The 20,967-nt window shown below is 41.9% G+C and overlaps 1 protein-coding gene across 3 annotated transcripts; it reads right to left on the minus strand.

Annotated features, from left to right (window-relative positions):
* Positions 1-26: 26 nt before the first annotated feature.
* GPATCH1 (G-patch domain containing 1) lies at positions 27-18,405 on the minus strand. Of its 3 annotated transcripts, none has more exons than XR_014158742.1 (20): positions 18,235-18,405; positions 16,289-16,423; positions 15,065-15,150; positions 14,596-14,756; positions 14,254-14,351; positions 13,820-13,875; positions 13,043-13,279; positions 11,058-11,205; positions 10,826-10,905; positions 9,457-9,661; positions 8,555-8,845; positions 7,850-8,028; positions 7,491-7,618; positions 7,068-7,204; positions 6,616-6,785; positions 5,730-5,943; positions 4,899-5,009; positions 3,984-4,138; positions 3,167-3,358; positions 27-348 (listed from the first exon to the last, which is right to left on the minus strand). XR_014158742.1 is itself a non-coding variant. In XM_081870894.1 (20 exons), exons 1-20 carry the CDS (start codon positions 18,323-18,325, stop codon positions 318-320), a joined length of 2,871 nt encoding a protein of 956 aa, XP_081727020.1. In that variant the 5' UTR covers positions 18,326-18,396; the 3' UTR covers positions 27-317. The 3 variants fall into 3 exon arrangements, 2 of the variants coding, with proteins under 2 accessions (XP_081727020.1, XP_081727021.1); XM_081870894.1 differs by having other exon boundaries at positions 3,167-3,324; positions 18,235-18,396; XM_081870895.1 differs by having other exon boundaries at positions 3,167-3,324; positions 3,984-4,108; positions 18,235-18,392.
* Positions 18,406-20,967: the final 2,562 nt, after the last annotated feature.

The following is a 20,967-nucleotide window of genomic DNA, read 5'->3' on the forward strand; positions in this document are numbered from 1 at the left end:
GAAAAATGATTGTAAGACATTAGGCATAAGATCAGTAAATTTACTTTATTAAAATTTATTCATGCTCATCCTCTTTAAAATGCATAATTTTCATGATTCCTTTTCATATTACAATAAAGTTGAACAAACTTCTCTAGCATAAACCACATTTCCTTTTATTTTTAACTCTGAAATCATAAATTCAACTTGTATGTTTTTATGCTATCAAAGCCAACATAAATACAGTATTTACAGAACATTCAAATATGCTTTGCACTGTTGATCTGCCATCATAGAGGAGATCCATTTTGAGACCAAAAGATGTTTAAAAATCCAAACTATCGCTTCACAAGTGGAAGATGTTTCAGCCTAGAAGAAAGCAAATGGGAAGGACTGAATAAGTAAATAATGGAAATAAACATCTAGAATTGAACCATTATAATCCATTTTTATATCAGCTACTAACATTAGATAATCCAAACAGAGTCTTCAAGATTTGACCAGCAATCCAAAGAAGTCCAGGTATATTCTGAGCTAAACAATGAACAACACATCTGCTACTGTTCCCCAATATAAACAAATCTCCCCACCCCAATAAATAAATTTGACAAAAAGTCACCACTTAAACTAGCTGTTCTCTGAAAGCATGAATCCCTTATTGTGGTCCAATATTAGTGAATGAGGTAAGCAAAGAGATGCACAGACTGAAAAATGAGTCAGACATCTGATCCAGGGAGATTTTCCTTATAATAGGGCAAACACTGTAACTGCCAATAAAACCTCTGAATGATGGAAGGAGACAACTGTGGTATTGATTTTTCCAGACCTGATAAAGGTTTATCTTAATCACACACATTCCATTTTTGTTGAATGTGAAATGGAACAAGATCAGAGCTATTGGGAAATTAAATTTAGACAAGCAGACTTTCAATTTCGTATCTAATTTTTGTAGTGATCTATGGAAGAAAATGGGCAAATATATCTTCCAGAAAAAATAAACATGTTTTAACTGAACTATGCCCCAGTGATTACAATGAAATTAGATGTAGAACGCTAGAATTCCTGGGACTAAGACCTATGGAACTTGGTGGGAATTGCTCCTGAGTAGACATGCCTAGGATAGTGCTGTAAACTTTGTTGAACAACTCGGGAAGCAAACAGAAACTACTTGTTTATTTCTTATACTCACTTTAGATAAGGCATCTCAAATAGATCTATCCCAATTTAGACAATATCTTAGTCTGGCTCATCATGGGCAAAGCACTGTTTGATACGACTGTCAGTGATGTGCTAAATCTTAAAATAAGGTACTCCAGGGAAAAGAGAACCAGGTCAGTGATATTGTTGCTAACTAAAATTATAGATGCTAAATGCCCAAGACAAGTGCTAATGCTGAAGTCATTAAGAGTTTCTGAACAGCCTGATTAACAGTCTCAAAGTCTCAATTTTCCCTTTCCTCTGGTAATTGTTGCCTTGACAGCTTTTAGTGTACAGACCATAAAAGACTGGGATGCAGGTACTCATATTAAAGTCAAGTGTTTTGTTATGGCCATTATAATTTGCCATTGTGAGTTTCCAGTAGGGTTCCTTTCCCTCTGCTTGCTGACCTGTTTTAGGAGAATTTTTCTGAGGTGTGTATATTCTGCAAGTTGATAGTACATATGAAGCTACCTTACAGGTAACAAACTTTGGGGGGGGGGGAACCACTCCCAAAATTCTAGAACTTTCTTTTAGTAAATTCTGAAATGAACAAAGCCATAGGTAAGCTATGCAAAGGGCAATGTAGGCTATATTGCACAATTTCTTTGGAAGCAACTTAAAATACAATCCACTGGGACAGATTTATTAACCTTTGAGAAATTAAAGCACTTTTTCTAAAGGAAGTGTAATAAATAAACAAGAAGCCTTGGTAAGACTCAGCTAAGTTGTCCAAGAAAGTTTACCCCCCCCCCCCAAATCCCCAAAACAGTACAGTGGTGCCTCGCAAGACGAAAAGAATCCGTTCTGCGATTCTCTTCGTCTAGCGGTTTTTTCGTCTTGCGAAGCAAGCCCATTGACGGCTTAGCGGATTAGCGCTATTAGCGGCTTAGCGGCTTTTAGCGGCTTAGCGGCTTTTAGCGGCTTAGCGGCTTAGCGGATCAGCTGATAAACGGCTTTGCGGCTTAGAAAAAGGGAGGGAAAGGAAAAAAAAACCCGCAGGAACTCGCAAGACATTTTCGCCTTGCGAAGCAAGCCTATAGGGAAATTCGTTTTGCGAAGCGCCTCCAAAACGGAAAACCCTTTCGTCTAGCGGGTTTTCCGTCTTGCGAGGCGTTCGTCTTGCGGGGCACCACTGTAAACTGTTGAAAAACCTGGAGCCTTATCCCTTGGAAACAAGCATTTGAAACTGGGCAAAGGGCAATTTGGAGGCTTCGTGGGGAGAAAAAAGTTGATTATTTCCTCCCTACTACAAAATGTTTTCTTCCTAAGGGATTTTTTAAAGGTATCAGGATTGTTACACATATTTGTGGTGATAAAGAACCCTGAAGCACCACTACAGGGAGGCTTCCCACTCAGGTGAGGTACAGATGGGGCCCAGATAAGGTTCAGTTGCTGCCGCAGAGGCAGTCGGGGGAATACAGCCCTGCACCAGAATCTGCTGAACCCAAGAGAAGAACTCCTGGAACAAGGCCAGCCTTTCAATGAAAATGGGAGAAGGAGATGCCAGAGAGGAACCCCGTGTTCCCTTCAACCCCACCGTCCCAGGAGAAGCCAGGTCCCTTTGAGGTCTCAGGGCCACATGTGGCCCCAGTGGCCAAGTTCTGGAGCTGGTCCGAGGCACTCTCATCACCTCCTGGATCACAATCTCTTCCCTGATGGGAGGAATGTTAGCCACTGGGAAGATACACGCACCACCGTGGGCGGCCTCTGCTCCCCAAATCTTGTGATCTGAAGGGTCTGCTGAAAACAAGGGCTTGCCACCCTCTGAGGCAAGTGTGCCATTTCTAGCTGACTAGTGATGTCTTCCTTCTAATCTCCTTTGATGAAAAAAGACCAAAGCTTGTTCAGTACAATATGGGGTAGCATTCTCTGTCACTTGACCTGCACCGGAGAGCCAGGAAGGAAGGAACTGGTGGAGTAAGTGGGAGGGACAACCCACCTGAGGATCCCACCCCCCACTGGAAAACCAGCCCCTTCATCTCTTTACCTTCTGAGAAGTTCCTGTGGTGGGATTTCTGTGGTCTCTTCTTCACTGTTGCTGCTATCAGCTGTGTCCGAGCCACTGTTTCTCTCCGAGTCACTGTTTTTCTCTGATTTCTTATTCTTGTGTTTGCCCTTGTGCCTGCTTTTCTTGTGTTTCTTTTTCTGCAAAACAAGTTCCAGGACTGATATGATGCACCTTACAAAGAGAAATTCGAAACTCAAAAAAATGAACTTTTTATAGTATGAGCATGTATGAGATGACACAATGGCTATTCCAAGATAAAAGCTGGAAGAAGCTCAATAAGGTTAGCTTGATGACATTTGTCAGAAAATGAGCCCTATCAACTTCAGTGGGTTTTACTCTTAAGAAGGTGTTAGCCAAAATGTAGCAGAAGAGTCCCCCTCACTCTGTAGTTACCAATAAATAACTACATTTAACACCCTCAGTTATTCCAAGCCTCCAGTCCTTATGGTATTTACCCAATGAAGGCATGTCAACACCAAGCACAGAATTTACATAGGGCCAGAAATTCATGCTTGTACAGGAACTGACATGTGGAGAATTCAACAAACTTAAGCGCTATTTCTATCATCTGCACACCACAAGCTGTTCAGACTAGATCCACACAGGGAAGGTTTATGCATAAAAGCTGAAGCCCCAACAATGAAACATTTGCAGGAGGAGGAAGAGGGACTGACCAGTGTAATTCTGTTCAGTGGAAAGAGCTGCACAGCATTTCCATAGGACAATTATTATACTGTATGCATTTTCTATGGTTTTGCATAAATTCTACACCCAAAAAGTCAAATTGAAAAATCACCTTCTCCTTTTTGTGTTTGTGCTCTTTCTTGGTCTTGTGTTTTTCTCTGCTCTTTTTAGGTTTTGCTTTCTTAGCGGCTTCCGGAGAACTTGTAAGCTGGATTTCTTCATGCTTCAAAGGAGTGTCTAAAATCAAATCACATACAGAGGAAGTGCCTGATCAAGAAACATCAAAAATACTCAAGGAATGTCAACGTTTAGTTTTTGAAGTCCTTTTAAAGAACTTGACATCCTACTAAAGCTTTTATATCTTCATACAAACTATAGGCTTAGTTTAAAAAGTTCTGTCTCCTTCCAAGTCTACTGATTCTGGAATCTGTACAGGGCCTCAGCAGGATTCAAATTTTCCTTGCTCAGGAGTCTGTGGTTCAATGATAGTATTTTCAATCAACTTTCAAATATTTCGCAAAAATGACAGAAACAAAGTTTGTTACATTCTTAAAAGTAAACAGACATTTTCTAGTGAGAAAAATACTTGTGAGGTAAGAAAATTCCTAGGCAAAAAAGGCCCTATTTAATATCATAAACCCCCCCTCCCCCGAAAAGGGATCTCTCCCCCACTCCCAACTATGCTACAGGGAGATCCAGGTGCACTTAAATAATAAAGGATCTTAAATGTGTTTCATTCACAGGATACTGCATGCTCTCACAATGGAAGAAGTTGAACAGGGAGGGAAATCCCTTAATACTGTAATGACATTTCATGACTCTACCAAAAAATCCTTTTGGTAGGCATGATGTTAATACAAGCTCAAAGTTGCCTACACAACTAGTTTGCCTTCACATTTAACTCCATAAAGAAAGTCCGCAATATTCCTGTATGCAAACTTTTAAAACTATACTTAGACAAACTACATAACTGCAATTCATACAAAGTGTTCTGCAGAATTCACACGTTATGCTGAAATGTATTTACCAGAAGCAGCAGCTGGTGGCAATCTTGGTCCAAATTCCTCTCCTGGATCAACTATGTCCATTGGGGGTGGAGTTGAGGTAACGGAAAGCTTGGGTGTGATTACTTCACTCACTTTAATTGGAAAAGCACAATTTTAAAAAAAGATGAAGAGGCGCTTTGATAATAATGTCTCAAGTATAATACCACAACAAGAATCACCATACTGAGCCAAACATATAGCCCTTAATTTGTTGGTCCATTCAGAATCCCATCTCTGACAATGATAAGGTAAAAAAGGTTCTTATAATACATTTCTATGAGCTTGTGCCACCTCAGAGCCTTTTCTCTTAGTTAAAGGGACCTTAAGGGTTTCTGTCGACAATTAATGTACTGTTGGTCCAGTAAACTTTATCCTATCTCCACTTCTACTTACAGGGTATATCAGAAAGTGTCAGGATTTCACCAAGGTCTCAAGACCACACAAGAGTTCTTCAGACACTTTGGGCTGATTCAAACATAATACGCAACACAAAACCATCCCTGTGTGTCCCTCTTCTCACGCTCCATCAGTTGCTTCCTTTTTTGCAGAAGCCAAAACTTGCTAGGATGTGACAGCAAACTACAGCCCGCACTTGCCCTCCAAATCAGTATGATACAATTAAGTTCAAACCATGGTTTTCAATCCTGGTTATGAAGGAAAGCACAACCTCCATATGGACATAGTGGCAAACTACAGTTTGCATCAAACTGGAACTACCTGAAGCACTATGTATTAGAAAAGGTAGTACAAGGCTCACTACCATACCACCAAAGAACAGTTGATGCCGTCCTGGACTAGCCACTGATTTTTACCTTGTTCATGAAGTGAAGGAGCACTTGGCACATCACAGGGCTTCAGGCTTTCAGAATCTGGTTCTGTCATTGGTGTTGTTTGCTCTTCTCCGTCGCTCTCTTCTTCAGATGATTTTTCATCTGAGGAGCTGGCAAAGATGGCCTTAAATAAATCCATTGATGGCCTGCTTTCTTCTTCTGTTTCTTCATTCTGACCAGTACTTTCACTTAGTGTCTGCACAAGAGAACCAAAAGGAAAGAGGTTTACTTAACATATTTTGCTTTAAATGTCCCATTATGAATGTGAGTAGCAAACACAGGTTTCCTAAAGATCAACAGACTACAGAGCCATGACCACAACATTTCAGACACTGCTCTGCTCTGCTCCACACAATGTTAATCTGGCTAAAATGGCAGAAATAAAATGCTTATTGTAAGATTTATGTTAGATACTCATGAGAAGTGCTTAAGCCCCTGGTCTTCCAGATGATTTGCTCATCTGGAGATACAGTTCAATGTCTTGTTTACAGCAGATTTCTTCCTCTGAGAAGGGGCCACCAATTCATCAATTCATTCAAATTCCAGCTATAGCTCTCTTAACTGCTTGGCCTTTGGATGAGGGTGGCTGTTGCTTGCTCTTGCTGAGTCTGTGCTTCCTTCAGTCTCATGCTCTTGACCCTTCATTTTAAAGAAGAATCCACTCCTGTATTACAACGGTCTACAACTAGTTGTAGCACATTTCTGCCTATACTGGGCACCGGGACAAAGGGAAAATCAGTGACAAGGAAGTACCCTAAATGCTGTGTGTACAATCACTTGACCACTTGGCTGCATCCCCACTTCTTCACAAGGAAGATCCATGTGAAGAACATACAATGAAAGCATCAAAACTCTGGTACTACTGTACCTTGTTAGAAACAGCTCCAGTACTTCTGTTTTTGTCCTTTGCTTCAACCAGTGCTGGCGACTGTGCCTCCTGTACAACCTTTGATCTAGCCACGCTAATGAACTCACTAATGGCATCATTTTTCTTCTTCTCTTTGTCAGATACATCCCATCTAGATGGTTTCTTTGGCTCTTAAAAGATACAAACAAAATTCCCGGATTTCTTTAGTTTTCTAGTTATATTGATTTTGTCATTACTGCTTATATTTTAAAGCATATTTGATATTTAAATAGCAGTTGGAGGTTATTGTTTTTCTTTTGCTATTCATGCACCAGGTGCTTGGCATTCTGCATCTGTCCTGTTTGATTCCCCTCTGTTGTTCCTTAAAAGATAGCTTACTATTTTCAAATGCCTCAAGTATTTTAGTGGCCAGAATCTTTTACTCCCAAGTGATAAGAAAATGGACCACTTACTGTTTGAAGCATTATTTTCTTGCATTCCTGCTTTTGTGGGTTGGCTCATCATGCTTGATGTCGCATCTGATACAGTCAAGAAGTTGAACACAGAATACTTGTCACGTTTCACTTTGGGCAGTCCAACAATACATGACCTGATGAAAAATTTAAAAATGGGGTTTTCACATCATTTCTTTTACATAGAAATAAGATCACACAAAACGAGAAACAAGCAAGCCGTTTACAAGTGAAGCATAATTTTAGACATTTGTGGAAAATAACTTATTGACAATAATCAAGACTAAAATTAACAATGTGACTAAGAAGGCCTAAAGAAGAAGGTTTTCATACGGAATCTACATTTTCTAAAATTAGCCTTTTTCATATCTAATCATCTGTTCTTCAGCTATTCAATGCTATTTAGAAACTCAAGCAACTTACTCTGAATAGGGATCAGGAACATTAAACCTTTTGCACAATAATTTGTCCGGGTGCCACTCAAACGCCTCTCTTGTCAGCTTGCCAAACATCTTCATCTTTGCAGCAGCCTCTTTGTCACTGACAGCTGTCTAAAATAATCACAAAGGGATTAGTATCTAGAGTGCTGGAGGGGAAATAATGTACTAGCTACAGTAAATGTACACTGACTCTGAACTTAGTCGCTTCCAAACACAATTTTTTTAAAATTGAAATTTATGAAAAATAAAACTTTGGGAATGATCTTAAACAGAGGAGCTTTGTGGAGGTGAATACAGGTCATCACAATTCACTGGTTACTGAAGGACTGAAGTAGAACAGACCTCTTCATCACGAGGAACTTCGACTTTTTCTGTGTCATCTTCATGCTTTGCAGTGGTAAACCTGGAGGCCAAAACAGAGCTGGAGGGCTTGTAGAGCAGGGCAGCACGAGAAAACTCATCTTGCTCTCTTCCACGCTCCCACTCGGTCATACTGTGATCTAAGCAGCTTTCTAGCACATCTATAGGAAGATAGGAGTGAACAGGAGCCCATAAAACTAAACTAAAAACACAAAAACAAATGAACCTTGTAAAACACATATACAAAGGGGAGTGCATTTCTTATCTCAATCAAGTTGTTCACACCAATAAATGGTACACAAAAAAAGCATAAACAAAAAGGAAAACTACAAGACAACAGCCTCAAAAGAAGCACTAAAAAGCCATGAACAGCCAAAGTGTCATTCTGGTTCTAGGAAACAGAAAATTGTATGGTTGCATTAAAATACAAATTCTAAGTGAATCACTATCATACAACTGTGCGGTGACATCACATAAGATTTCCTTGCTCCTGAAGATGGTGTCAAAATGTATTAGACATACCAATAGTCAACATCATAGTAAATTTCTGTATATTAGTACCAGTTTGACACCCTGCCCCTTTGCATTTTGTTACCCCTCTGCTTATCACAAGCACAACGTTTGGATCCAGATGTAAAACCTATTTCATGACAGGGAAGAAGAGCTGCATGTGATTTTTCCAATTACCTTTCTTTCCATCTTTAAGACCTTCTATGTAATTTTCGTATCTCTTTTGTTTCTCTGGATTTTTTGCAAATGGTTTGAAATCACTAGATCCAGTGGTGGCCAACTGGGTTCCTAGCACCAATTGCCACCTCTGTGGAGTAACAGGTAACACAGGCACCTGGGATTTGTCAGGCAAGGGCCCCTGAGGCTGAAGCGCTGGAGCTTTCACTTGCTGCTCTGCTGCCTGTTTCACTTCTCGGATTCTTTCTTTGTCTTTCTCTGACAAATATTCCAAAACGGAAGTTGCTGGACCTAAGAAAGAAACATTATGGTGTAAAAACAGGACAACAAGGAAAACTTTTGTTTTAAGAATCTAAACAGTACAGTGCTTTAAATATATTTGCCAATACTTTGAATTGTCCTTGGAAAGGAAGTGGCTAAAATAGCATCCTAACTTGACAAGCAAGACGGCCTTCAAATTTAGCCTATGGTCAAGAAAAAACAAACAAGTGGGTGCACTGACTTTCTCAATGAGCTTCCAACACTGAAGAGCATGTGAACCTACTGAGTAAAAATGTATGCGAAGTCTGAAAAGATGAAGCGCGCGCGCGCACGCGCACACACACACACACACACACACAGAGAGAGAGAGAGAGAGAGAGAGAGAGACCCCAGAGTAAATACAGCCCAGAATATCTGTGCTTGTTATGTATGATTACAAGGGGGGTGCCCATTAACCCACTAGGTTAATCAATGTTCAGTAAGGAGGGGTCTGATCAATAAGGGGGGGACTGCTGTAAACTTCAGAAATGAATGCCTTTAATACAAATTTGCCAATAAAACCCCCCTCAAAATGGTCAAAGCAACAGGAACCTACAACAGAAACATGTGAAATGCAAGGAAATATACAGCATCCTGGGTACCTTCCAGACTCTTCTCGCCCAGCAACTCCCTCCGCTGAGCAGCAGTCTTCTGGTGTCTGCTTTGCAGCACTGCATCACTCTCAAGTTTCCCAGTGGATTCTGCTAATGTCTGCACTAAATGAGAGTTTTCACTGCTAACTTTTAGCACAGGTCGAAAGTAATGGACTGGTCTGTAATCCCTTGGCAGGTCAGGAGGAGGATAAATCTTGTAAAGGAAAAGCAACAGAGAACATTGAATATTTTGTAGATGTGGTCTCATTTTGATTACTTAAGCTTTAAATATATACAATGTCTCTATCAATCACAGGACACTGTCCAAGTTTAAGACTGAAATCAGGTGTACAAACCAGTACACAGAATTAGGTCCTGCTCATTCTGCAATATTTCAACTGTAAACAAAATCCCTGATAGCCACAGACCATCAAACACCATCACATGGCACCAAGTTGCCCTAATTCATCCACAGCTTCTCTTGTTTTCATAATCTTGTCAACCTCTGCAAAAACACCACCTTCCATTACAGTGGTACCTCTGGTTATGAACTTAATTCGTTCCAGAGATCCATTCTTAACCTGAAACGGTTCTGAACCTGAGATACCACTTTAGTTAATGGGGCCTCCCGCTGCCGCCATCGTGCGATTTCTGTTCCAATCCTGAGGTAAAGTTCTTAACCCGAGGTACTACTTCCAGTTAGCAGAGTCTGTAACCCGAAGTGTTTGTAACCAGAGGTGTTTATAACCCGAGGTACTACTGTATATGGCAAGTTAAATTGCGTCTAGAACTATGCTACTTAATCACTGGAAGAATAAACCTTCTGTGTCATTTCCCCCGACAATACATTCTCAGTTGTCAGGATCAAATCAGGGCAGTGGAGTTCCAACCAATTACATCTTCCCTGCCTTACTTTTAGGGTAGAGAAAGAATCAAGAAGTATTGAGTCTCTACAGAGAGTTTGTGAAAACCTGATAAGCTGTATTGGAGAGATCCTCCTAACTTTTAAACAGAATTAGTAAGATGCCTGTTTGGGTTAAGCAAGCAAGAATGAATTGATCCTGTTAAATTGTTTGACAAAAATGCTTTTTGGGTTTTTTTGTGCTGTGGATTTTGAAAATGAAAAATAATTAATCTTGTTAGCAATTTAACAGATAAATTAATTGATACCACCAGAAGCACTTCTGTTTATACAGCTAAGCCATCACCAGCATAAATAGGGAGGTAGTTGGCAATTGAGTTTCCTACCATGAACCATTAACATATCTCCTGATCTCCTCCCCCATACCAATTTGAGCAAAAATCTGCAGGTATGTAGGGAAAGGGAGCTATCTTATGAAATGTCTTGTTCAGGGGAAAAATAAATTTGTTTACGTACCTTTTGAGAAGTTACAGACTTAGATGCTGGTGAGAACCCATCCAAAATTTTCCCAATGTACTTATGTTCTCTCTCTGTTCCTATGAACAAAATTAGATTCCATAAGTGGTTTCAAGCAAAAACAAATGGGAGCAGAGCTGGGCAATATATGGCAACCTCCTCTACAAGACCCTCCCTCTAGGAAGTTTCAGATGAACAGGATTTTGGGGCTCCAGAAATTCCAGATTCATACCCTGCTTGCTTCTATACTGCTTAGGTGCTGTCCATCCATACAACCCATCTCCGGGTTCCTCATCTTTTAGAACAGTATCATATTTAGAAAGTGATTCAGTAGCATAAATGTCATCGTCTTCATCTTCTAAAGCTCCTACACCAAAAGCCTAAGGAAAACAATATAACATAGAATGGTTACAACTGAATATTTCAACAGCCCACTAAGTGTTTGTCTTAAAAAAGTGCACACGGGGATCTACAGTTAATTTGAGGGTGCTGAACTTATAACTGTGTCAGGGCCCCTATTGCCACCCTGACACCAACATGGGCACAAGGTCATATACACAGAATTCACAAGGAAGTCAATGCACTCCCTTGTTTGGTTTTACCAGGCCGCAGGCTATCTTGCTTGTCAAGTTAAGATGCTATTTAGCCAATTCCTTTCCAAGGACAATTCAAAGTGTTGTCAAATATATTCAAATCACTATACTGTTTTAATCTAGGGAATCTAAAAGGTTCACATTCTCTCATATGAACCACTCTAGTTATTGAGGTAACCAACAGAGGCCTGGCTCCATGCTCCACCACACGTGGAATCAAAACTGGCAATGGTTCAGGACAGGGCCTTTTCAATGACAAGCTGCAAAAGCTAGTGATCTTTATGGATTAAGCAGGGCTCTTAAAAGAATTTATTACACACATTACTTCTTTATCCTCCTAGCACATGTCATTACCTGCAAAAACTCTACCTAACACGAATGCAACTATGGATAAGCCTGCCTGAAGGATGTACCAAGGTGCTATTTATTTCCTGATATTTTTACATGAACCATGTGCCTTTTATACCAGTCATGTGTCTTGTTTTTGAGAACTCATAGAAATGCAAATAAAGATGTGGACGAGCTTCCATGTAGCACACAGGCATTTACTAGAATTCAGCAAAACTTCTGTTCTGCTTTAAATGTACTTTGAGCTTTTTCATCAACAAGCATGACTGGCTCCAGGTTTTTTGGGAGAAGGGGCCTGGCAATGTGCCAGTGAGCAAGTACCCAAATCCCGCTCCATGTAGGTGCAACAAACATCAAAGAAGGGATCTTCCTTGCTCAGGACAGAGGGCAGACAGCAATGGCTGCTGCTAGCAACAACCATCAGTTTCAAGCAGGAGAAGACAGGCAAGCGAGTGATGATACCTTTTGCTCCTAGGTGCCATTGCTGCTCACTCAGGTGGGTGGGTGGGGCAACCACCATCACTGTTAGGAGGGATTGGGTGGGGGCGATGAGCAAGTGGCGCAAGCTTCTGCTCCTCCCACCCACTGCCACTCAATTGTTCACCTAGCAAATGAGTGGCAGCTGCCGGTTCTATCCTCTCCCTTCACAGCAGCTGCTCCTGCCTTCCACCGCTCTTGGCTCACACACTAGCAGGTCAACGGCAGCTTCCCTCAACTTCTCAGGCAGGGGAGGGTAGATGAGGGGTAGTTTCCAAGGGCAGCAGGCAGGCAGAAGGGGGTGGAGGAAGAGATGCCGGACCTAGTGCCACTGTTGCTGCCATCCAGGCCCAGATGCAAGTGGGGGCGGCTACTAGTGCAGCTGAGTGAGCATACTTTATGTATAGCAGTGTGTCAACACACAAACTTGGCAGCTGCCCAGTGATGACCCACAACACTGGCCCTGCAAATTAACTGCACAAGACAAGTGGTGAGATTGATATCATGACACACAAGGCTGGGTACACTGTATACATGTGCAAACCCACACACCATCTACCCAGAATTTAACTCAAATTCTGCAGCAAGATAAGCTGAACTGGGTAAGCAATGGAAGCTGACTCCCTTGCCCCCCTTCTCCTAATCAGTGGTGAATAGTAAGTTACACTGGGCACTGAAACCACCCATAGAAATCCTCTTTTAGCTTCAAACATTTTAAAAGGCATCATCCATTCACTTACAAGCCCATCTATCTTCATAGCCACAAGGGTGAAAAAACTTTTAACCAGCCGCGTTTTACCTGGCCTGAAATGCCAAGCTTCCGCCCTTTACTGTGGCGCAGATCTCCAAGATTTGAGTTTTCAGCACTGGGGTTGAAAAGGTCGATGTGTTCTTCTGAAGAGCCAAATAAGGCTTTGGTGGGATCCAAGCCTTTGTACCCAAGTCCATGGACATTATCTTTAGGAGTCAGGTCTACAGGCACTACGTCTTTGGGTGCAAACGTCACGTTTTCTGGGCGATATTCATCCTCTTCTTCCTTTAGGAAATTAACACACATTTGTAACAAAGCATTGGTACTGAGGTCAGCAAAAAGACCTTGCTTGCATTCATCCCAAGAATCCTTCCTCTGCTGCAGGGGACAACAGTTTTGTGTCCGGAAGCTGCAGGCTGAATCCAGTGGAGGGACAGGCCAGAACAAAGGTGAGCCTCTAATCTCTCCCCAACCCCATTTCTCTTCATCCAGAAGGCTGCAGGGACAGATAACTCTCATCTAAACTGACCACTTGTAAAAGGCTTTTGAAATTAGGCCAATGGACTCATGTGGCTCCAGGATGCCCTGCTCTGCCCCATTGTGAGTTATTACATTTGCAAGCTTTTGGGAGCTGAGACTTCGTTTTGGTTAGCTATGCTATCTAGTAAAAGTCTACATACAGTAATAGTGATCTAGAAAGTTGGAGTAACTGTTTAAGAAGAAGGGTAATGTCATCGGAAATGATCCTTTGTGTGCTTTGCACAACTGCAGATAAAACAAAAAACAGTGGCCCCCACCCAAAGTAAAGTGTTGCACAAGCAATACCTCTGACTCCTCAGATCCAGGGGGCAAAGCACAGCCATATATTTTCACTTCAGGCTCTGCAACCAAGTATGAAGACACAAGGTTAAATTTATATCATTCTTCATTATCATGACTATGCGAAGGGCAACGTGCCCAGAATCTACATTGCTGTGGCTCCACTGAAGTGGGTTACAATAAGGTGGACATAGAATGGAATGTAAGAGTCATTTTGGTGTAAATGGTTAGAGTGGTGCACCAGGCTTTGAATTCTCACTATCCATGAGGATTCATGCCAAGGTCACTGGGTGTCCTTGGGCCAGTCACAATTCCTCAGCCTAATCTAACGCACTGGGGAGGGAAAAACTACCTTGAGCTCCTCAGAGGAAAGGTGGCATGTAAATGTAATAAATAAATGGGGATTATACAAACAATACAAAACATTTCATGGAATATACCAGGCTTCTGCTTCCGTGGTTTCCTCTTTACTCTAGGCCCAACTCCTTGTCCTTCTTTCCAGCCCATTTTTCGCAACAAGTCAATACCAATGGTTATTCTGAAAAGCAAATTTTTTAATAGTTTTTGTAACCACATATACTAAAAACTTTGTGCAAACAATACTGCAAACATCAAGCAAAACACAGGCCAAGTTTTCAGAGCTCTAGATTTCGCATCAGTGAAGTCTGAGGAGGAAAAGCTGGCGTTGCCGAGTCTATGTCCCCTTCCCCAATTTTAACCCATTATCAGTTGTATTGCCTTTTATTCATTAACACAAATAATTTTCCATAATAGGTACTTACTTTGCAGGTGCTATAAATTCATCCAACACAGTGGCTCCAGGGATCGGGCCAACAACTCCTGCAAGTTGTTTGGCCTTCTCTTTTATTTTATCTTTGCTTTTGGAAGCAAATTCATTTGTAATTGAAATTTCCTTTGGTGCTATCCCATGTTCACCAAGATCCTTTGGAGCAAGGGGAGAAAGTAAGAAGAAACAAATCATATTAGAAAGGATTCCTCCTCATCCACATATTAAAACAATTATCTTGAAATGAAAACAAAGAGCAGCTTCATTGTAACATAAAATGTATTGGTTCTTGGCAAAACATACTTCATATTTATTGTGCATTGCAGAAATAACACTACATACATATATACTTAAGACTGATGAATAACCAGAACACAGACACACACATCCCATTTATGTGGAACTTCAAAAGATTATGACAGTGTTTTATTTATTTCTTTAAAATGCATTATTTGCAAATTTACCTCTTCATCCATAAAATCTTCTGGCCCCAGAACTGTTTTTTCTGCTCTGTTTTGACGTGATGATACAAAGGTCGACGGTGCCCATCCTTTAAAGACAATAACAATTCATTCTTATAAGCCATGAGTAATTAAAACACTAACATAATGTTTCATAGTGGAAATGGAAAGTTACATTTAAAATTACACAACATTACCTTGTCTGTAATCCTGTCCACATTCACAGGTGAGTAAGTGCCAGTGAAATCAGTGGTGTTAACCTCTGAGTAAACATGCATAGTATTGCACTGTAATTATCCAATGCTAATAAGCTAGCATTTACAAGGGGCCCCTAAGGCATTTGGACCTAATTCAAGATGCTAGTTTTACTCTATGAGAGCCCAAATGACTTGGGTCCTTCATACTGTTGCAATTACCACCCTCACTTTGTTCCATAGTGATCTCTACAGTGAACAGAGCAGCTTTCTGGCTGTGCCAAAGCATGGGCTGAAAGTGGGTCGTGTGGGGGCCTTGCTGAAGCCAAGCAGTTCAGGTCACTGCTTGGATAAGGGACTGTCTGGAACCCCATGCAGACTTCCTCGAGTTCATGATGGAACAATATAGATGTCTTTTAAATGAAGCAAGCCTGAAGCACAAGAGGATTTGAGAGGTACTCCAAATGTCTATAAGAACCAAATTAAGTGTTGGTTTTTTTAAAAAAGGAAATAAATGCCAAAAAACTGGAGCCATGATAAAAAGAATAGGATAAAAGCTAGTCACAAAATATTTTTATATATCATATGTATTTACATTAATGTAATGGCATCTAATAGCAACTAGAAACAAACAATATATATCTATTCATATCCAAAGCTAAAGAATATCAACAGTGTATAATGAAAAAATATTAGCAAGAAACTGAACAAATGTAGGTTATATTTTAACTGTCACTGGCTTTAACTGGATAGTGCTTTATCATATTCATGTATTTTGTTCTAAAATCTTTTTGGAAGTCACATTGCAAGGACAATGTGCCACAAAAGTCAGGGTGAAAATATTCAAATAAATTTATAAATATTTTAAATATCCCATTCTTCCTTCAAAGAGCCCAGGGTAGCATAGGTGGTTCTTTTTCCCACCATTTTATCCTCAAAATAACCCTGTGAAGTAAGCGCGCCTAAAAGGTAGCCCAAGGAGTTGTGTGTAAGACAGAAAGAAAAGAACTTTTAGACATTAGTAATTACCCACCTTCTTTTGAGCCCACTGTGTTAAAGTAGCCAGCAGAGAAACCACCACTAAATGCTCCATGGAAACGTTTGTACCGTCCCTTCTCATCTTTGACAGTCTGCTCTTGGAGAGGAACTGGTTTCTTAATCCGCTCACCTGTAATTATTGTTTTAAGAAGCATAAATTAATCAGAACAGTGAATGAAAGGTGTAAAGAGGAGGGATATGGGTTTACTATTCCACTATGAAAATTAGTTCGCACCCTGCCCAGCAATGCCAATTTATCAAGGCAGACTCAGGGGAGAAAGGGCCTAGAAGCCATTCCTCTCCTGGTTTATGCATGGAGGACAGCTCCTTTATATGTTAGCTCTCTTCCCAAATTCACAAAAACAAGATGAGACAAGGGGGGGGGGGGGAGTCAACCGAATGCTATGCTAGAGCAGCAACAAACAGGCTCACTAACCAATATGATCAAAAGGTAGAAAATACAGTGATTTTCACTTACTTTTCCATTCCAACTACACCCTACCTCTAACATGCACTTCTAGCTACATATGGCACCAGTGAGGAGTCAAACAAAACCACTGGAATATGTACTGTTTCAGTTTAGGAGTACTGAGCTACAGAGAGTATCACAAGTATTAGGCTGGTTTCGTATGATCAATTTCTTCAGTTCAGCCACTTGCTTAACAGTCTTATGGTGCAAGATTATGGATATCTACTGAGAAGCAAGTACCATCAAGTTCAATGAGACTTATTCCCAAGTAGAACTGCAGTCCTAATTCCTACCCCATTTTAAGCAAGAATACCTGAACCAATGTGAGAGGCGATCTGCACATCAACTGTGGGAACATGCAAGGAGACTAAACATTAGGAAGAACTTTCAGAAGGTGTGGACCCTCCTTTGGAGGCTTTTAAGCAGACGTTGGATGGCCACCTGTCAGGGGGTTCTTGAGCTGCGGTTCCTGCGTTGCAGGGGGTTGGACCAGATGACCTTTGGGATCCCTTCCAACTCTACAATTGTACAATCCTACGAATAACAACAACAGCTCTCTTTCATTAGAGACCTTAAAGTGGAGGTTGGGAGGCCATTTGTCAGGGGTTCTTGAGCTGCAATTCCTGCATTGCAGAGGGTTGGACTAGCTGGCCCTTGGGGATCCCTTCCAGCCCTACGATTCCATGTGTCCATCACCCTTCAGCCCCAGCAGCCATCACAGACAAAGACATGGGCGTTTTTCTTAGGGTGTGTGTGTTAAAAAGTGTTTGAGCTTTCTTTGTGAGATCGCCCCAAAAATGGCTGAGGTTTTTTTGGGTGGGTCACAGACATTTCCTTTAAAATGTAAAAATACCACCAAAAAGAGGATACTAGGGGGGGGGAGGCTTCTGTTTTTTTTGGGGGGGGAGTTTCTTAGGTATTTTTTAATGCTTTTAAATACTTCGTAAGAATTTCAGGCCTGCCCCCCACAGCCCCACCAGTTGGCTACCCCCAGGATCAAAAAGATCGGGTGCGATGGAGTCTGGAGCCCAGCAGCATCTGGAGGTGTGTACCCCACCTCCCCACCCCCGAAATAAAAGGGCTGGCACCAGTGGCGTAGCGTGGGTTGTCAGCACCCGGGGCAAGGCAAGTAATTTGCGTCCCCTAACCCGTGGATTTGCGCCCCCTAACCCGTGGATTTGCCCTAACCCCAGATGTTGCCCCGGTGCGGCCGGCCCCCCCTGCACCCCCCACGCTACGCCACTGGCTGGCACATCCTTCTAGGCAGGGTGAGGGTCCGCCCCCCCCCATAGCCAATAAGCACCACCCTCCAGCCTGTCTGATCCCCTTTCCCTGGGACCCTTCCCCCAAACAAGAGGAACCCATCAGCCTCCCCGCCCCCCTCTCGCCAGTGGGGCGCGGGGTCCCTCAGCGAGGCCCCGAGAAGAAGTGGGGGGAGGTGGGCCTGGCGGCCACCGCCGCCGCCAACTCACCCTCCTCCAGGGGCTCCAACGGCGTGCCGAAGCTCACCAGCTCTGCCTCCTCGTCGTCGTCGCTGCTGCTGCTGCTCTCGCCCGCCGCCATCTTGCCGGGCCTCTAAAGGGGCGGAGGAGCCCCGGTGCCGCCTCTTCCTCGGCCTCCCTCAGCGGGGCGGCGCCTTCGAGCTCAGAGCCGCGGCCTGACACGCCTCGGCCGGCCGTGCGGGCGGAGGAACCGACGGGGCGGCTCTCCTGCTGCTGCGGCTGAGGTGAAAGGCAAAACCCCGCACCGACCGTCGGCTCATCGGCGACGGTTGCACAGAAAACGCCATAGCGACTACACAACCACCACAACGCCAGTCAGCAGGCCATTTAATAGACTCTTTTATAACGACGGACAATAGCGTGGATTTTTTCTTTCTTTCCTTGTTTTATTTTACCCGCCCCCTCACCCTAAGGTAGGTCGTGGAAAATAAGCACCTCGGGTCTCAAAGAAGTCCGAGGGAAACAGCGCTTACGGCGCCTTTCGGGAGCGCCCTCTGTTAAAACACGTCGATATAACGGGAAGACCGAATTGTAATGCTAAAATTACAATGCTAAAACTGTAGCCTTTTCAGGCCTTGCTTTTATTATTAGCAATAAAGCTCTTTCAAGTCCAATACAGTGAAATGTGTTGCAAAACCACGTCGATATAACGGGAAAAAATGAATTATAATGCTAAAAACAGGTCGATACCAGTCTATCCTCAGCTATTGTTATTGTTACTATTAGTAGTTGTTGTTGCGTTTTTATCTCACTTGTTCTCCAAGGAGCTCAAGGAAATTCTCCCTCTCATTTCATCCTTGCAACAACCCTGTGAGGTAGATTAGTCTGAGAAGCCATGACTGGCCCAACAACACCTAGTGAGCTTCATGGCTGAGTAGGAATTTGAACCCTGGTCTTCCAGGTCTTAGTCCAACACTTTAACCACTACTACACCAACCTGACTTCAACAGACTTCAACAGTTAGGCACCTAGGATGCACCTTGGACCCCATCCTACAACAAAGGGTCCATAGAATGAACTCCACTTGTATTTATGTTGTCTTTAAATCACGTTTGAAGTACAGTGGTACCTCGGGTTAAGTACTTAATTCCTTCTGGAGGTGCATTCTTAACCTGAAACTATTCTTAACCTGAAGCACCATTTTAACTAATGGGGCCTTGCTGCACAATTTCTGTTCTCATCCTGAAGCAAAGTTCTTAACCCGAGGTACTATTTCTGGGTTAGCGGAGTCTGTAACCTGAAGCGTATGTAATCTGAAGCATATATAACCCGAGGTACTACTGTACAATTTTTGTCCTTGAATAATTCTGGGCACTGTGATTTGTAAAGGTTTGCTGAGAAATGTCTCTTTATGACAGATAAACTACAATGCCCTGAACTCTTTGATTGAAATAATGTGCTTCAAATATATACTTTGTATGCAAGGGCCAGGAAGTCAGGTCAATTTCTTACACACACACCCCACCCCAGTATTCTCTGACACCTGAAAGATTAACAGTGAAAACAAACAAGGGACTGTGGCACATTGAAGGCTACCAGATTTATTGTAGCATAAGCTTTCTTGGGTTAAGAGTCCACTTTGCCAGATGCATGATGCATGCATCTGATCCTTAGTTGGCTGGTTTATATGTGTATGTGTGATTTTCCCCACCCAAGTTTTAAAAGTTATGAGGCCGTTAACCCCATGTCTCTGAAGAACACATTTCTAAAACCTGTCATACATTGGCCAGAAGAGGTCAGTCAAGGACTTATCATCAGTGTCTAGATTTTGGCGTGAAGAATTGCCAGAAGGGTTGCCCTCTCATTTTGATGCAGCAAGTAGAGTAGGAGCACTCTTGTGTCACTTTTTACAGTCATGGCTTCTTCCAGAGAATCCTGGGAAGTGCAGTTCATTAAGAGTCCGGGGAACTGCAGCTCAGTGACAATGATCAGTTTCCAGGATTCAAATGTCTGACATGGATGTGATCCAACTTGGGGCACCTTAAAGACTAATACATTTATTATGATATAAACTTTCAGAACTATAAGCCATTGCATCAAGGATGTTGTCACTGCACTTTTCCCTCTGGCTCCCTTTAATCTTTAAAGGTAAAATGGTATCTATATAAAACATACTCAAGCATAATTTCAGAATTATTGAAGGAAAGCGGTTGCTGTTGTTAATTGAATTTATAGTTTGGTGTCCATGCACAAAGTTGGCATGAAGTATAACAACAGTAAAAACTCATGTAGACCAGATCAACAAGTCCTAAAGATGTTTCCAACCAACAGAATTTGAATACAAAAAACTACATCCCTCAGGTTGAGTAAAGATAAATGACTTAAGGCTGAAAAAAACAAAATAAAATTGCAGAAGAGATTCCATATAGAAATTCAAATGCATGCACTAGTTCATTGGACGTGTATTATTGTTTAGATACAGTACTTAAAAGATCATATCACTCCATATATACCCAACTAGTCACAGCACTTCACAGGAGAAAGCCTTCTGCAGATACTATTGCACCAGGAGGTCCACTCTGTAGAAGTAGGAATCATGTTCTAAGTGTGGTGGTACCTCCCCTTTGGAACTCCCTCCTTTTATGTATCAGACAGAAACCATCTCTAGTGTCATTTTGGTGCCTGTTGAAGACATTTCTTATTCAACAAGACTTTTAAGTGGATATTTTTATCCCAACCTTTATCTGTATTGGTTATGATTTT

Source organism: Podarcis erhardii (genome assembly GCF_964252035.2).
Source record: "Podarcis erhardii genome assembly, chromosome: 7".
Lineage (NCBI taxonomy): Eukaryota > Metazoa > Chordata > Lepidosauria > Squamata > Lacertidae > Podarcis > Podarcis erhardii.

Coding starts and splice junctions, on each gene's coding strand:
- GPATCH1 (XM_081870894.1), bottom strand. CDS start 18,325: ATGGCGGCGGGCGAGAGCAGCAGCAGCAGCGACGACGACGAGGAGGCA. Junction 13,876..14,253: donor ACCACGGAAGCAGAAGCCTG/GTATATTCCATG, acceptor ACTTGGTTGCAG/AGCCTGAAGTGAAAATATAT. Junction 349..3,166: donor CCACAGGAACTTCTCAGAAG/GTAAAGAGATGA, acceptor GCTTTCTTCTAG/GCTGAAACATCTTCCACTTG.